An 18,332-nucleotide genomic window follows, 5' to 3' on the forward strand; every position below is an offset into this window, starting at 1 on the left:
TTTACATAAAAGTACATAATGAAACATATTTTAAGAGTGTATTTTATCAACTGACATTGACCTACCAGTCAGGGCCGGAGGTCAGTGCGCTATGCCCAGGCCATGGGGCCCAGGGGCTGAGGCAGACAAGGGTGAGCGGAGTTGTCCGCAAAACAGGGAAGAGGGTGACAAACAAACACGAGGAGAGAGAAGAGAAAAAAGAAAAGGGGGAAAAAAAGGGAAAAGAGAAGAAGGGAAAGAACACATATACCACAACAGGGGGGGGAGGGAGGTAAGTGTAGAGTAGAGCGGCGGGCGAGAGGCCCAGGAAGAGAGGAAATGGGAGGAGGGGGGGAAAGGGGTCCCCCAGGCTGGAGGTTAGTTCAAAATGAATTTACAGACCTAGACTAGTTGGATTTAGGTTGGGGAGTGTGTAGGACCACCACGGGGCAGGGATGTTTTTTTCTTAACCATTTTACAACCATGACCTGAAAATCTGGGTAACAACCTTAAGTCAATTTATAATCTTTAGGCTATAGTTTGGGAAAAAATTAATAAAGAACTTGCTTTAAGTTCCCCACCATTTGCCAATTTTAGGGTTTCCCCACTAGGCATTGTCCCAAAAAAAGAGCCAAATTCCTACAGATGGATTCACCACTTATCGTTTCCTAAAGGGGATTCCCTTAAAGTGGAAGTAAACCCTTTTGGAGCACTTGTGCCTTATGCCTTTTACCTTGCAAGGTTTAAAAAAAAAAAAAAAAATTGTAGTTTACTACTACGCTTTAATGATCAAGTTGAGGATAGCCTAACATCAGTCACTTACACTTCTTTCGAGGATGCACTGATCAAACTTAGGCAACTGGGTAAAGGACCCCACCTGGCAAAGGCTGACTTTAAATCAGCTTTTCCGTTCCTTCCCTTATGTTTTAACTCATTGGGTATTTTCTCAGCAGGTAATTTTTATTTTGATAAATATCTGCCCATAGGGTGTTCTTTGTCCTATTTTTACTTCAAGTCCTTTTCTTCATTTCTAAAATGGGTCATTTTTATTGAATCTGGTTCCCTTTTATTATTCATTAGATGATTTTTGTGATTCTTTGATTGTTCCCTTTTATTAGAGACCTTCTTTAAAATTTGTGCCCAGTTTTGGATAACATTAGATCATGAAATAACAGCCCCGCTTTCTACCTGTCTGGAATTTTTGGTTATCACCATTGATACCTTTCAGATGGACTTTAGGTTGCCTGAAGAAAATATTCTGCGGATAAAAACTCTTTTACTGATCATCATTCATAAGAAGAAGGTCTGTTTGAAAGAAATGCAGTCCCTGTTCACTTTTGCCACTACAACAGGAATATGCAATTAGCGGACCTCCAGCTGTTGCAAAACTACAAGTCCCATCATGCCTCTGCCTATGGGTGTCATGCTTGTGGCTGTCAGAGTCTTGCTATGCCTCATGGGACTTATAGTTCTGCAACAGCTGGAGGTCCGCTAATTGCATATCCCTGCACTACAATAATGCCTATTGGCAAAATTTAGGTGGTTATATTTAGCAATTTCTGGATTAATATCCCCCTTTTCCCATGTTAGAGTCACATGTGATATGCAGGAAGATTTATTAGTTTGGTTGCATCTTCTTACGCATTTCAACGGTAAAGCAGTCTGGCAAAAGGAGTTTATATTAGACAAGGATTTTCTCCTTTTTACTGATTCAGCCTGCTCCTGTGGCTTTGCTGCAATTTGGCAGACCCATTAGTACGTGGACCGCTGGAGCCAGCCGGCAGGCAAAAGGTTATTTACAAAACATAGTTTTACTACCATGGTGTCCCATCATCAGGAACAAGCGCATTTTTATTGGAACAGATAACAAAGGTGTGTTATATCCCACTAACTGCTTAACGTCCATGTCTCTGCCGGTCATCATTTTGTTACGATATGTGAACATTTGGATTAAGGCTACTCATACAGGCATATCCCGCTTTAAAGTACATTCACTTTACATACACTCGCGAGTACGGACATACCCGCAAGTGTACATAAAGTACTTCGCAAGTACAGACATACTTGCACAGCCGCAGTATGGCTTGGAAGAGGCGGAGCTGCCACCCGGAGTTGTGAAGAGGCCGCAAGTGAAGAGGCAAAGTTCCCCCCAGCCAACCCAGAGTTGCCTGCCGGCCAGCCTAGCATAGCCCGCCAGCCACCCCAGAGTTGCCCCCAGCCAGCCCAGAGTTACTGCCTAAACATAATTGGATTACTGTATAGTACTATAAACTTCACTGCCTGACCCCCCACTCTAGCCCATGGCCCTCCACTATAGGCCCTGACGCCCCCAGAAGTGAAAAGATATTGCTCTGGTCCCATTGTGTACTTAAAAGTGCGATATGCCTGTATAGCTGTCAAAAATAATGATCTGGCGGACATCTATCTCGATTGCAGATGGACCGTTTCTTCCAATTACTTCCAGATGTGGACCAGATGGGGATATACCCAAACCCCAGAAAGAGGGGAGGGACTTCTGTGTCCCGTGATGTACTCCAAGAAAAGGATTTTACAGGTAAGCTGTTATAAAAATCCCACTTTCTTTATCGTACATCACGGGACACAGAGCCATAGTAGTAACTATATGGGACGTCCCATAGCAATGCTATTTGAGGGGAGGGAGACACAAGCCGTAAGGACCCCCAGGACTTGAGGACCTATACTGCTGCCTGCAGCACAGTGCGCCCAAAGACGATATCCTCATGCCTTCTTACATCCACCTGATAAAACTTAGTGAATGTATGTACTGAAGACCAAGTTGCAGCCTTACAGATCTGAGCCATGGAGGCCTGGTGACGCACTGCCCAAGAAGCACTAACTGCTCTGGTCGAGTGCGCTTTGACTTGAAAAGGTGGAATCTTACCCCTTAAATCATAAGCCTGAATTATAACTTGCCGAATCCACTTAGCAACAGTGGATTTCAATGCTGCCTGTCCTTTCCTATTACCTTCTGGCAACACAAACAAGACATCAGTCTTCCGGATCTGAGCAGTTGTCTTTAAATAGACCTTGACTGCTCTCACCACATTAAGACAATGTAGTGACTTCTCTTCCCTGAAACATGGTTTTGGAAAAAATGATGGCAGGACAATATCTTGGTTCAGGTGAAAACCTGAGACCACTTGGCAGAAAACCTGGACGAGGGCGCAACACCACTCTGTCCTCGTGAATAATCAAGTATGGCTCTTTACAAGAAAGAGCAGCCAGTTCCAAAACCCTCCTTGCTGAGGATATAGCAACCAAGAACACCAAGAAAACTTCTTTGTCAGAAGGACTAAGGGAGTATGCTGTATCGGTTCAAATGGCTGTTTTTGTAACACTGACAAAACTAAGCCCCAAGGGTTCAAAGGTGATCTAACTGGCGGATTAAGCCGCATCAGCCTTTGTATAAAAACTTGGACCAAAGAATGTGAAGCAAGCGGTCTTTGAAAAAAAACAGACAAAGCTAAGACTTGGCCCTTGATAGTACTCAAGGCCAGCTTCATCTCTACCCCTATTTGTAGAAAGGCAAGAATTCTGGCTATGTTGTACTTCCGAAGGTGCCAACCCTTGGACTCACACCAGGAAACATAAGCCTTCCAGACTCTAGAATATATAGTTCTGGAAGCTGGCTTCCTTGCAATAATTAAGATAGAGATAACTGACCCAGAAAGCCCACGTTTCTTCAGAATGTGGGTTTCAATAGCCAAGCCATTAAATTTAGAGTTCGTAAGGTAGGATGGAATATCAGCCCCTGTGAGAGTAGGTCTGGCCGTAGTATAAGGGACCATGGATCCCCCACCGCCATCTTTACGATTTCTGCATGCCAGGACCTTCTGGGCCATGCTGAGGCTACAAGAATTTCCAGCTTTCTTTCCAGCTTGATCATGCAAAGAAGTCATAGCAGCAATTGAATGGGGGGAAATGTATAAATCAGTGAAAACTGATCCCACGGGGTCACCAACGCATGTGTTCCACATGCGAGTGGATCCCTTGTCCTGGACACAAAGTTAAGTAACTTCATGTTGAATATGGACACCAGAAGATCTACGTCTGGAGTCCCCATCTTTGACAATCAGCCCAAAAAATGTCAGGTGAAGGGGCCATTCCCCCGGGAGCAACTGCTGGCGGCTCAATAAGTTTGCCTGCCAATTCTCTGCTCCTGGAATGAAAACTGCTGATAGGCACAGAACATTCCTTTCTGCCCAAAGTTAGGATATGGTTCACCTACCTCGGTGCTGCAAGATTCTTGGTGCCCCCTTGGTGATTGATGTAAGCCACAGCTGTGGCATTGTCAGATTGAATTCTGACAGGACAACCCTGTAACCTGAAAGTCCAGGCATTTAGAGCCAGACCCGCTGCCCGAATCTCTAGGATGTTCATGGGCAAAGACTTTTCGGTTCTTGACCACTGTCCCTGGACGGTTGTCTTTTCTAGCACTGCTCCCCAACCTGAAAGGCTGGCAACTGTCATTACCACCTTTCAGATAACTGGTCTGAAGGATTTTCCTTTCAGCAGATTCTGGGTTACCAACCACCAACTGAGGCTTTGGGACACCCCTTTTGGATGTATTTGTCCAAATCGCCCATCCCAAGAAACGGAAAACTAGTCAGGAGCTTTTTGCATGGTGCTTCAGCTGACCAATTTTTTAACCACAGGATCCTACGCATGTGTGTTAGCACAAGCGCAAGGCGGGATGCCTAGTAAATAGAATCTTTAATGGATTCTATGGCAAAACATAATGCTCTTGGTAGTTCGGCCAAATCCCGGGCTTGCTGTACAGGAACCTCTTTAAGGGCCTGTCTAAACTGGTCCTTTAGGGATTGACAAATGCCTATTGCAGTGACTGCAGGCTGAGTAACTGCACCTGCCAAAGAAAAAGAGGATTTTACAGTAATTGCAACATTTTATCTGTTGGATTCTTAAGCATTTGTGCATGGTCTACTGGACAAGTTAGACTTTTATTCACACTGGAAATCGCAGCGTCAACTGCTGGTACATTCCATCTCCATCTGAGAAGCGTCTGCTCTGCGTCCTCAGCGCCTGTGCCGCGTGCACCTTGCGGACGCCACGTCCCGCACATGGCACTGTGCCTAAGCCATGCCCCTTTCGCTCATTAACCCGCCCCCCTTTTGTTTAAAACTACTAGCAGCTCGCGCGGACGGCATTCGGGTCTGCCAGTGCAGACCCAGTGAGAGGGGAGGGAAAGGGAAGGCTGGGGAATCCAGCTTTATGCTTATGGGCTTCTGTGGGGATAAAAAAAATCAACATAGGAAAGCTGCTGCACCCACCTGAGGGGGGAATACAAACTACTGTTGTACCTCCTAGCCCCTTCGTTCCCCAAGGGGGGAAAAGAATATGCTGTTACAAACTTTGTTCTACATGAGGAATCCCCCCTGGCTGTCCGAGATCACACACATGCTGTTAGCTGAGACATTGAGCTGACTGAGAAGCAACGTACCAGGTATGTGCATTTACTCCCTCTAGTGGAGATTTTAAGGAAAGGCGTTATAGGCAAAAACCTCGCTCTTTTTATGTGAGGCCCAGGTACCATCCACCTTGGCCTCAGTGGCACTTTGGATGGATCCGGTCTGTGTAGGCTATTTAATTCGAGCAAGGAGCCCTCCTGGAGCTCCTCAGAGCACATCTTCACTTGTGACCAACACCTTAGACACTGGCGAAAAAACCGATGTACTCCTAGGAGGAGGAGGGGTTATATAGAGTGTGAACTTCCTGTATTGGGTATGCCAGTGTCCATAACCTGAAGGTGCCTATATAATCATATGGTTACTGCTATGGCTCTGTGTCCCGTGATGTATGATAAAGAAATGTATGTTTTAAATGCAAGTAGTATTAACTAGCAATTTCACAAGGAGATCAACAATGGCAGCCCCCATAGGTTTATCATGAAACATTTACTCTGATCAGTAGCCCTGTTATCTAATAAAGGTTATGTAAACCCAACAATTAACTTATTTTTTTATTCCCTTTGGGATGGACAGGTTTTGATAAACATTACTGTGCAAACGTTTTAGGCAGGTGTGAAGTAATGCTGTAAAAAGCCATACCTTCGACATGGAAACAAGGCTTAGCAACTCAACTATATACAAAAACAGAACAAATGGGGTGCAGAAATATGGCAGTAGGTGCTCTGGTCTGATGAGTCAAAATTTGAAATATTTGGCTGTAGCAGGAGGCAGTTTGTTCATGAAGGGCTGGAGAGCGGTACAATAACGTGTCTGCAGCCAACAGTGAAGCATGGTGGAGGTTTCTTGCAAGTTTGGGGCTGCAGTTCTGCAAATGGAGTTGGAGATTTGGTCAATTTTGATCAATGGTGTCCTCAATGCTGAGAAATACAGGCAGATACTTACCCATCATACCGGCTTGTGATTGGCCCCAAATTTATTCTGCAGCTGAACAACATACAGCCAATGTCAATAAGCACTATCTTCAGGGTAAAGAACAAGGAGTCCTGGAAGAAATGGTTTGGCTCCCACAGAGAGCTGTGGGAGACTAGTTAGTTAGTTAAGACTTGTTAGTTAACTTAGCTGAGCAGTGATCCCCAACAAATGCCTCCTCAAGAAGGTAGTTGTTAAATGAATTGAAAGAAGAACATGACTAATCTGTTTTATTGAAACCATGAATTTTATTGCATTAAAAAATAAAAGAAAAAATTACAAAGACAGAGCGATTGACATATAAAAGGCACAGACTAAGCTTGTGTAACTCTCATTGCAAGAGGAGGAGACAATGTACTACAATGCAAAGTTCACCCCTTTTAATACCACAGCACTAGGGTGACGGAACCTAAGAACCCTAAACAGCTATCGTTACCATGGTACCTCACTGCCATTCAGTACGGCCTACATAGAACAGTATACAGAAACCAATGTAGGCAGTAGTGCATTAAATTAAGTCAGGTTCATGCAACGGATCATTACATCAAGTATTTCTTTATAAATTATGTGTTATCTATAAGAAAACAACAAATATTACAAAATTCCCAAAAAATTCACCTCTGTGGCTGACAAAATGTCACTTATCTGCAGTCAGTGCCAACATAAAAAAAAAACCAAAAAAACAAAAAACAAAAAAAAAAAACAAAAAAGGAAAAAAAAAAAACTGGTTTTGTTAGGTTGTATTGAAAATGTTCAATCAGCCCCGCTGTGTGGATATTAACACTAGAGACAATAAGCAATTATTTTACTCAAAACACATTTACAACTTATTTTTTTCCAGGATTCACTCCAGTATTAAAAAATAGATAACATGATAAGTTTCCTCCATAGTGTATTTAATTGGTCAGTGAATTTAGAAATCTAGCAAAACTAAAAGCATTTAAATTGCATTTCACATTGTAAAATCAGATTCATCTGTGCAGTATCTGAGGTGCTATGGTGCAGTAACCCACTACGACTTCCATTTGGAAGGGGTTAAGCTTCAGTGCCCAGAGGAGTCGGGTTCCTTTGACACTGACGGTGTTAAAGGCACCAAAATACAAACCGATTTAAAAATTTTGGTTTTTCATTTCTCTCATTTCAAATAGATTTTGTTCACCATAGGATTTGAATTATTAATATATTAAATTAAAAAAATATTACAAAAAAATAGTTTGACTGATTTGTGGTAAGCTGTCCCATTATATCACCGGTCGGTGTATTTATTTTCCATAAAATTTCCTATTGAGCAAAAATATCAGAAGATTTACATTGACTTTTGCCTTGTCGAAAATTTTCATTACAGCGACACCGTCATACTGCATCTGCAATAAGTCCTGAAACACAAAGAGAAAGAGGGAGGGATGTTATATAGACCGTGTTCTCCAGGCAATTCATTTCAACTAAAATCTTCTCATAAGATTATATGTGCAGTTAACATATTTTATCCATGTTATTTACCTTTAAAAGCCTCCCTTTGTGTAAACATCCAAATGCCCAGAGACTAATGACGGGTGCAGCCATCTTGGAAGAGATGTCAGCACTTTCAGCAGACTCCGGGCTGTCATTTAAGTGACAGTCTATAGCTCCTTCACTCCTCACCCAGCAGGTACATAAAGATTAGGTAAGGAGGCAAGTGGAGGAGCTGGGTCAGCAAAGAAACAAACTAGACATTCCTAGAAAAGGAGAGGGCTATGATATGCAAGGCTGCATTAGAAAATACTTTTCCTAGAGTAGTCAAATGTTCTAAAAATGTTCAAAGGCACATTGAAAAACACTGCAAATATTTATTGGCTTATGGTGTGACAGAACCCACTGTCACTATGTGTTTTGGAGCGGGCTGTGGGCTGGCCTCCTACCCACAGACTATGGCCCAGCAGAGAATGGGAGATTTGGAGGGCTATTTGCCATCTCCCACCACAAGGAGAAGACACCACCTCCAGACATGGGGTGAACACGGTATCTGTGGCCGGGCTCATGGAGTCATTTCCGGCTACTTAAACCTATTGGCCCGGCTGGGCTAAATATTTACTTTTATTCCACAAACAATGTACATTTAGCTGATAAAGGCATATACAAGATGGCGGTATGCCCAAAGCGTGGGGCTATGAGACTTGGGGATAAAATGGCTTTGGGATAATGTAATGAAAGTCCCTATATCAGTTGCATCCCTTCTCCCTATGCTCCCCCTCTTGTTACTGTGTTTAAGTAAGTTATGTCATGGCATGTAGACAAAAGGTGCGAAGACACATCCTAGCGGGGGGTGTGCAAGGAAGGACTGCCTGCTTATCATAATCCCTTTGTGTGTTTCAACTGTAGTTTCTGTTTGAATGTACAAGTGTTGAGTTCCCATTGGCTTTTCCTTGTCCCCTACCCCCTCTATGACAAGGCTAAGGGGAGTGTCCCTAACTGTGTTTAAAGGTGTACGTTTTTTTACTTAACAGTTTATGCTCTGCATGTTTAACCCTCAACATCTGTGTGGTTTACCTCGTGATTGGGGGGTTAAGGGATGCCAGCTGCGGGTGCGTTTGGGGAACAGGAGACACAGGTCTGGCGGAGGTGCCCAGCCAGGGTATCCGGGATCCGTCACAGTAAGCATGCCATCTCCTGCAGCATAAATGTTGGCAACCCTTTTTAACTGAAGTTTAACCCCTTTGTCGCCCACCCCAGCATCCCTATAAACAGTTTGGATGCCTAGGGGACGGGAAGGATGGGCAATCATGTGCCCATCGTCACATGATCGGAAGCTGGCCAATTGACTACCAGTGATTGATCAGCATTGGGCACAGATAGCTTTAACTAATATAACCTGTTTACCTGAAAGTGAAGTTGAACCTTTTCCATTTCAACCCCAAGAAACTTTGCCTTTACTTCAAAATCTCCGACTTCATCTCCAGGTGTTATATCGAATAAGACATTTTTAAACCTGCAGAAGACACAAGAGTCCATTAAATGCACAAGCAGTTTAAGGAACATTCTACATGGTACAGGTTATATGAAGAAAGTATTGTAGAACACAGAGAACCGATGACAAATATCTCCACTGCTTCCCTATAAAAGTCTATGGTTGAACTACATGGACTTGTGTCTTTTTTCAACCAGACTAACTATGGAATTCCAGTTAATAAAAGCATTCCTCAATCACTAATCCTATCCAGTAAATCCAGCTACTGCTCCAGAGTCAGATGGTTCCTGAATTTACCTTACAGCAGAACTATACTCACCTCAGCTCCAGCAATGCAGCATCCCGGAGCTCCTTGCTGTCCTACCCCACTGGACAGACTAAGCTTAATGTCATACCAACATCAGACATCAGACCCACATAAAGCACACAGCCTAAAAAGTCTGCATACCCTCTCTGTATCAGGATAACAGAAAAGATCACCTCTGTTGTGTATTGTACCCTCCTAAATACTTTTAAAGCTAATATTAAAGCACAGGTAAAAAATATTGAGGCATACTGATCTAAATAGATTTTAGAAGAAATAGAACATTTGGGAAAAGCACAGTCCCCAAACAATGTTATCAAAATGGAAAACAATATATTCCACTATAGTTTATTCAAATGCACACTGTGTGTAACCCACTGATGCTCTGGTGTATATTTAAATTTTATATAAATATACTTATACACACACACTCAGAGTGGGGATTTGCTACCTAAGGAATATTTAGAAAAGTTATTTTTGCTAACTCAAACTCCAAAAAATAATCTATATCCCGTATTCTTTCTGAAAAGTGGTGTACTTCCTGTGCCCAGGTACTCCTGATCCTGGGGCCTTCTGTGCATTCAGTCTCACAGTTGTATACTGTATATCTGAAGTGTGCGTTCTTCTAGACACTGCTGCCATGGACTGATACTCTCACCAGATTTAGAATGAGATTTGGTAATGGCACTACTGTTTTGCTCACAGTTCCCTTTGCTGGAGATGAAGTTGTACCTTAGGACTTGTACTGCATGTACCTCTCTGCTTGTTTTCTCTCTGTGGATCTGTGTTTTTATCACCTATTGTGCTGCTGCTTGATAATTCCTCCATCAATCATCAGAACACCATTCAGCAGCTCTGAGGAAGCAAAAAGCCTTCTACTCCACCAAAATCGCTGCCTCCGAACAGAGATACAATGCAGAAGAAAGCATAGTAATTCAAAAATGGTAAAAAGATCAGCTGCAGAGACCACAGGTAATATTGGTGCCTTCATTTTTTGGGCACAGCTTCTACAGTTATGTCCTCTTGAAAAAAAAGAGTCGTTTTGGATATAAACCATAAAATCAGCTATAGTTAAAGTGTAACTTTTTATTTTCATTTTGGATAGAACGAGGGAGGGTTACAACCCATCAAATTTTGTTTTCGTCATCTGTCTCCCTTCACTTCCTGCCTCATAGCCAAACAGGAAGTGAGAGGAAATCCCTGAAAATTAAGGGAATTTCATGGGGACCCCCAGGTCACCAGAACTAGGGTCCCCATTGAAAGATTCCCTCTCTATTACTTTTCTGGTGACAACCCAAATTTTAGGGATTTTCTTTTACTTTTGCTTTCAATGATAATAGTAAACAAGACAAATTAGAGAGCGTGAATCTCCCTAATGGGGGCACAGACGGTAATGAAAACCGACAGGGGTTCTAATCCCTTCTCACTCTATCCAAAATGTAAAAAAAGTTTTGCCTCTAGTTACACTTTAAATACAAAGCACTACATCCAAATGACAACCTAAACATTGCCTGTCAGCTGAATAATGGAGATGAATCTGACTTGGCTCTAAAATGCAAAAGAAACATCCAAACTTGCTGCAATGTTACTCACTGATTGGTCTGCAGGCCCTCTATCTCCAGAATCACTCCTTTCTCATGTAGTCTAGCTGCTGTGTACTTCAATGATGACTGCTTCACCTTCTTGTTGGTCTTCTCTTCTCCCTTCCCATCCATTTTAATAGAACGCCTTGAATTCCTGTGTATAGTACATGGATATTATGAGAACTAGAAGAGACTGATAAAAGTTTAAAAAAATAAAATAAAAAACAACCTAAATGTTGTATATTGTTTTCTGCAATTTCTACAGCATCTCTTTAGCAGGAAGAGTATTGGTTTGGTTTAAAACAATTTGCCTGATAACCAAGTGTCCTTCATCAAGTCATTGACATTCATGAATTCAACCTTGTAAGATGCAGTACATGTGTGCATGTTTATGCAAAGAAAATCTTTCTGGAATTGGACAGAGGAGTAAAGGCTGTTCTCTAAAGTCTACCGGGGGTACGTCTTGAAGATTTCACCATACATTACAGCTTTCCAATCTATTTCTCAAGGGCTGAATATAAACTAGAATTTTGTGGAAAACAAAAGTGAATGTAAATGGCAGCTGAGTGTGGCCATAGACTGGCCTTATTGTTTCTAAATTATGTGCCACCAGAACCCATCTCAATATTTTGTTCACTTTATCCCTAGAAAAGTGGCAGTATGCAATGCCTAACTTAAAGTCTAAAGTCGTTTTTTTTCATTTAAAATAACAAACGTTATACTTGCCTGCTCTGTGAAATGGTTTTGCACAGAGCAGCCTGGTTCCCCTTCTTCTCGGGTCCCTCTTTAGCGCTCCTGGCTCTTGTCGAGTGCCCCCACAACAAGCAGCTTGCTATGGGGGCACCTGAGCTGCAGCTCCATGTATTCATTCAGAGACGGAGGTGCCGTTTGGCCCCCTCTCTCTCCCGATTGGCTGACTTCGATTGAGCCAATGGCGCCACTGCTGTGTCTCAGCCAATCAGGAGGGAGAGTCCCAGACGGCCGAAACACTCATGCACATCACTGGATAGAGATGTGCTCAGTTAAGTATTAGTGAGGCTGAGGGGGGAGCTGCACACAGAAGGTTTTTCATCTTAATGCATACAATGCATTAAAAATAAAAAAAATCTTCTGCCTTTACAACCACTTAAAGGCCTCATGCACACTGGATGTTATAAAAAACACCAGTAGAGTTACCTCTAGAAAGCTGTAGCCATAGAATGAGTTTTTCAGCATTTAGCTTTTTTTTTTTTTTTTTTTTCTGGCAAAACTATACTCCCACAAAAGCTTATGGCTCAAAAACACTGATAAAATGCCAACTAGCTGCTTTTTTCAGTGTTTTACAGCTATCAGAGTTTGAGCGTTTTTACAGCTGAAAAACTCCTCTTAAAACCCACTAGTTCTGGGGGTTTTTTCCCAGCCAGAAAACACTCCTGACAAAAAAACGCTGATAACAGCCTGTGTGTCCATAGACACATAGGAGAACATGCTAAGGAGTTTACTGGCTGCAGAACAAAACGCCTAAAGCCAAAAACAGCAGCTGTAAAAACATCCAGTGTGCATGAGGCCTAAGACTTTTTGTGGGGCACTCCCTGCCTGGTACGAACCCTCGTGTCCCAGTATCCTACTTGGGCATCAGGCCTTATGTCTGCTCCTTCATCCCTCTAGACTCCCCCCTTAGTGGCCGCTCGAGTGGACCCCAACAAAGAGAATACCATACAGCACTATAATAAAAATACACACCAAGATAATAAATACAGGAGTATAAAAAAAATACATACAAAGATAATAAATACAGAAGTAGGGGAAAAAAAAAAAACGATGATGAAAAAAGCAATGTGGGAAGTCTACTGTAAATGAATAGTTCCCATTTACAGGAAGGAACAAACTCACGTAATTTCAAATAAAAGCAACAAAATTCAAAAAGCAGAACATACTTCCTAGTTAAGTTATCCAGACAGGCCTTGATATAAGTGTTATAATAAGTTATCTGATCCTCATAGAATGCTGTCTTGGAGTTAAGAGCATTGAGGGTCTGCTGAAGTTTTACAAGTTCAGCTTTTCGCCGCTGCCGGTGTCGTCTTTGGTTTCGGATATCCTGTGATATATGAGAGAAGCATTTTGTTACTTTAGGCCAGACTGAAAAACAACAAGCGAGCGGGACAGCTGCAAAGAAATATCAACCTACACGGAGCATATCGACACACAGTATACTGCCAAAAATGGCCAATTTCTGCTGCATTGGCTGCAATTGCAAGTCATGGGTGGCCCCTGTTGGCACCACCTGGCTCACAACTTTTGGATGAAATCATCCAATCAAATGCAGTTACTGTGATATTCTCACAGCTGCGGGAGGACTAGATGTCAGAATACATTAACCGACGGGAAATTCCTCCATCCATGTCATTTAGCAGCAGGCTGAATGAGAGAAACGTTCATGTGTATTACTAGTTTAACAGTGCTCAATACCTCCTATAGAGTCGATTAAAGCCCTGATTAATGTGGTATTCTCAGTCATGTGCAATCCGTCTGTGGATTTCTGTTTATGTGTATGGGTAGCATTAGGAGTGAAATTTGTCATAGAGTTGAGCTCATAGGGTCAGGTTCACAGGATCTATTGTTTTGATCAACAAAGTTGAGCGTAATCTGACTCTTGTGCGGCTCCCTGCTGTATTAGGCTGGGTACACACTGAAAATCATTTGGTTCAGCAGGAAATGGCTAACTTTCATGTGTACAGCAGTCTACTGATCGGCTTTTGTCAAAGAGACATGCTGAAAAGCCAACTTGCAGCTATCAGCACTTGCAGCCAATGGCCAATTCAGTGGAGGAGCCCCCATGTCAGAATACAATAGCACAGCAGGGAAGATCACTGCACCAATATCTACTGTGTTGGTTGCAAGGTGTACCTCCTTTTACTAGCAGTGGATCATGCCCAGACATAAGAGGAATTCCCAGAATGGTGTCATTGAGTAGATGTTGCATATGATACTGGTGGGCTGCACTGTGCACATAACAGAGGCCAATGTGTGCTTCTATATGTAAATATGTGACCAGCAGCTTGCTGGACATGCAATCAGGTCACAAATTAGCAGATTTCTCTTAAGGATGCACAAAGATGAGAGTGTTAATAGCAGGAAGACTGAATGTTCCCCATAACCATTGTTTGCCTGAACAGGACCAACATGATGGAATTTGCCAGGCTGTCAGACAATTATCTGCATATTAGCAATTAAAGTAATTAATAATTTCAGTAATATTGCCATCTAAATGCATGTAAACATTTTAGGAGCTCATCATTCTGTCATTATCTATTTGATTATAGATTTTTCATAGGCAGAGACAACTACTTTGCCTGCTAATATGGGCACAGCAGTTGTGTTGCAGGTAAAGCTCAACTATGGAATATTTCTTAAAAATGTCCCCCAGGCAGTGTTAAAAAAAAATTTAAACACAGCTGAGACTGCAAAACGAATGACGCCCAGTCTCACCCACCCAGATGAATGAGGACATACTGTGAATGCAGGCTGTCATGGACCTGTCCCATTAGGAGGCATCACTTCATTCACAGTATACTGATAAAGAGAATGGTGCCCACCTCATCCACAATGAGGACCACCCAGCCTGGTGAAAAGGCAAAGAGGAAAAAAAAACCTGCAATGTCATGGTCTTACAACTCTGAAAACATCTGAATCTTAAAATAAAAAACCTACACAAGGGGCTTAGGGAAGGGGATGCATGGTGCACGGAGTTGAGCTTCATGTACTAATGGTAACCAAAATGTATTTAATCATTTCCTATTTATCTGTAATGGTCATGGTATTCGCATGATTCTTAACTGTATTATTATTTAGTACGAGTTATTAAGAAAATACCTTTGTAATTTCATTGATTATTTCTTGATACTTGTTCTCCTCAGACACCAGCCCAGCTTGTTCTAATGTCCGCAGATTCCGCAGAATTTTCCTCTTCTTCTGTTCCAGGGGTAGCTGGCCATCTTCAAACACAGACTGACTCCTCTTCATTTTATCAGGGGTCTTGGCATCAAGTGCAGCTCGTTTCTCAATGACTTTTAAGTGTTCATTTTCCTGAAAGTAGATCACATTTGTTTATTTAACAATTTGCTTACCAAAGAAATGATGCTGAAAGCCAGAGTGGGGTTTATAAATGTTTAACACCAACATCCCCAACATGGAAGAACAAACAACCTCTACAGCCGGCCATAGACAGATTGAATCTTGGCCGGTTCAGCAGGGACCGGGCGAGATTCGATCCATGCATGGGCATGCTGATTGTACCCAAGTCGATCCAGAAACCAGCATGTCGGATTTTTAGTATGCAATTATTGCCAACAGCTATAGCCGCTAGCAATATTCGCTGTATTCTTCCCAGCAGGGACGGCTCCCTGCACCCCACTGCTGGGAGAACACAATGGGTCTGTAGGGTGACGGATTAAAATATCGTCCAGTTAAAAGAAGAATTCCAGGTTTACTTTGACTTTAAATAGTTTGTTTGAGCCAAGCTGGTCCAAACAAACTATTTTAATTACTAACTGATGCCGCCACTGTGTGAGCGGTTTATATTAATATTAAATATTTTATTATATCTTTTCATGTGACAAGACTGAAGAAATGACACTTTGCTACAATGTAAAGAAGTGAATGTACAGCTTATATAACAGTGTAAATTTGCTCTCCAACTTCCATTTGAGGATACCCCACAGATGCTCAATAGGGTTTAGGTCTGGAGACATGCTTGGCCAGTCCATCACCTTTACCCTCAGCTTCTTTAGCAAGGCAGTGGTAGTCTTGGAGGTGGTCATTATGTTGGAATACTGCCCTTCAGCCCAGTCTCCAAAGGGAGGGGATCATGCTCTGCTTCAGTATGTCACAGTACATGTTGGCATTCATGGTTCTCTCAATGAACTGTAGCTCCCTAGTGTAGGCAGCACTTATGTAGCCCCAGATCATGATACTGCCACCACCATGCTTGACTGGTGGCAAGACACACTTGTCTTTGTACTCCTCACCTGGTTGCCGTCACACACGCTTGTCACCATCTGAACCAAATAAGTTGATCTTGGTCTCATCAGACCACAGGACATGGTTCCAGTAATCCATGTCCTTAGTCCGCTTGTCTTCAGCAAACTGTTTGCGGGCTTTCTTGTGCATCATCTTTAGAAGAGGCTTCCTTCTGGGATGACAGCCATTCAGACCAATTTGATGCAGTGTGCGGCGCATAGTCTGAAAACTGACAGGCTGACCCCCACCCCTTCAACCTCTGCAGCAATGCTGGCAGCACTCATACGTCTATTTCCCAAAGAACCTCTGGATATGACACTGAGCAAGTGCACTCAAACTCTGGTTGACCATAGTGAGGCCTGTTCTGAGTGGAACCTGTCCTGGTAAACCGCTGTATGGTCTTGGCCACCGTGCTGCAGCTCAGTTTCAGGGTCTTGGCAATCTTCTTATAGCCTAGGCCATCTTTATGTAGAGCAACAATTCTTTTTTTCAGATCCTCAGAGAGTTCTTTGCCATGAGGTGCCATGTTGAACTTCAAGTGACCAGTATGAGAGAGTGAAAGCGATAACACCAAATTTAACACACCTGCTCCCCATTCACACCTGAGACCTTGTAACACTAATGTGTCACATGACACCAGGGAGGGAAAATGGCTAATTGGGCCCAATTTGGACATTTTCACTTTAGGGGTGTACTCACTTTTGTTGCCAGCGGTTTAGACATTAATGGCTGTGTGTTGAGTTATTTTGAGGGGACACCAAATTTACACTTTTATACAAGCTGTACACTCACTACTTTAAATTTATTTTCCCTCCCCTGCAAAGTAAAGGCATGATGTGCTAGTATGCATCGCATACTAGCACAATATGTGACACTTACCTGCAAACAAACCTTGCGTTGTCCCAGCTGCAGGCCGCATCCATCGCCAGTCTTCCTTCTTGGGCCCCGGACTCCGGCTCTGACTGGCCGAAGCCACGTGATGTCACTCCCACCATTAAGGGCACGGTCTTCCGAAGAAACGGCACGGGTGGCCGTTTCTTCAGAGCGCATACGCCGATGACATCATCGGTGCAGGATACAGTAAATATCTCCTAGACAGCGCATGTTTAGGAGATATTTACAGTACCTATAGGTAAGTCTTAGTCTAGGCTCACCTATAGGTACAAATACTGCATGGAGGTTTACAACCTCTTTAACTCTATCTACTTTTTCTTTGAGCAGCTTTAAAAGTCCCTGAGGGGTGTCCTTTATGCATGTGGATTTTTCTAGTCCCATTACTAGACAGGATCACTAAGTTTGATGACAGGCCACTCTTCCAGTGTGAATCCACACTATTGTGTTAACATCTAATTTTTCAGGTGCTGTCCGCTTACTGCAAACTTACTTGTGGCAAAGAAGCTGGGGTTTCTAAAATCTCTAAGAGCTTTTCTCCAGGCTGTGTGCGGATTACATCAACTATCAACTTCTTCGTCCTGTGTGGGAAAAATAAAGAGAAATAAAATGGGCATGTCTGAATTTGTCTTGGGCACAAAGCAAAGCATCAAGGCTGTGGCATGTGTACAATCCCTTGCAGGCTGAATTATGCTTTTGGTGGGCAGTGAGGGGGCAGTAAAACCACTACTCAAATGCCTATATTTACCGCTCCCTGACTGCCCCTGTGAAAGAGGCTTTCTTAAATGGCAGGAGCCACTGCCTCATTTTCCACACCACTTATCAGATGAAGAATCACTAACTTAATGCAGACTTTCTTTATGCTCCATTTTGTTTCTAATCTATTCTTTCTTTTTCAGCTTCCTTGTTTTGTATTGAATTAGACCAGGCTTGCTTTTGATTAAACATGTAATCTCCTCACATTATTTTTTTTTAATGATAAATGTATGAAAACATGCACTATAAAATGCACATTCTTACATCGGCTTACATGAGAAGTATGAGTTTAAGTTAAAAAAAAAAAAAATTATACTCACCTAGGTGGATGCTGCATCTGTCCCTTACCGGGTTAGCCTGAGAACTGAGTGATCAAACACAGCTGATCACTCAGTTCTTTGTCTTCTGGCTGCAGAGAGCTGGTGACTGTCAGTAAGAGGCTCTTTGCTCTGCCCCTCCAA

General features: G+C 42.6%; 1 protein-coding gene across 2 annotated transcripts in view; it reads right to left on the reverse strand.

Annotated features, from left to right (window-relative positions):
* Nucleotides 1-6,623: 6,623 nt before the first annotated feature.
* IQGAP2 (IQ motif containing GTPase activating protein 2) overlaps nucleotides 6,624-18,332 on the reverse strand; it is a 375,241-nt gene continuing 363,532 nt past the window's right edge. For both annotated transcript variants that reach the window (XM_073623999.1, XM_073624006.1), the window contains 6 exons: nucleotides 17,609-17,696; nucleotides 15,079-15,291; nucleotides 13,143-13,303; nucleotides 11,237-11,380; nucleotides 9,252-9,360; nucleotides 6,624-7,771 (listed from right to left, as the gene is read on the reverse strand). In XM_073623999.1, coding sequence (XP_073480100.1) covers nucleotides 7,658-7,771; nucleotides 9,252-9,360; nucleotides 11,237-11,380; nucleotides 13,143-13,303; nucleotides 15,079-15,291; nucleotides 17,609-17,696 — 829 coding nt within the window. In that variant the 3' untranslated portion in view covers nucleotides 6,624-7,657. The remainder of the gene's footprint in view (nucleotides 7,772-9,251; nucleotides 9,361-11,236; nucleotides 11,381-13,142; nucleotides 13,304-15,078; nucleotides 15,292-17,608; nucleotides 17,697-18,332) is intronic.

The sequence above is a fragment of the Aquarana catesbeiana genome, linkage group LG01 (genome assembly GCF_042186555.1).
Source record: "Aquarana catesbeiana isolate 2022-GZ linkage group LG01, ASM4218655v1, whole genome shotgun sequence".
In the NCBI taxonomy this organism is placed as follows: domain Eukaryota; kingdom Metazoa; phylum Chordata; class Amphibia; order Anura; family Ranidae; genus Aquarana; species Aquarana catesbeiana.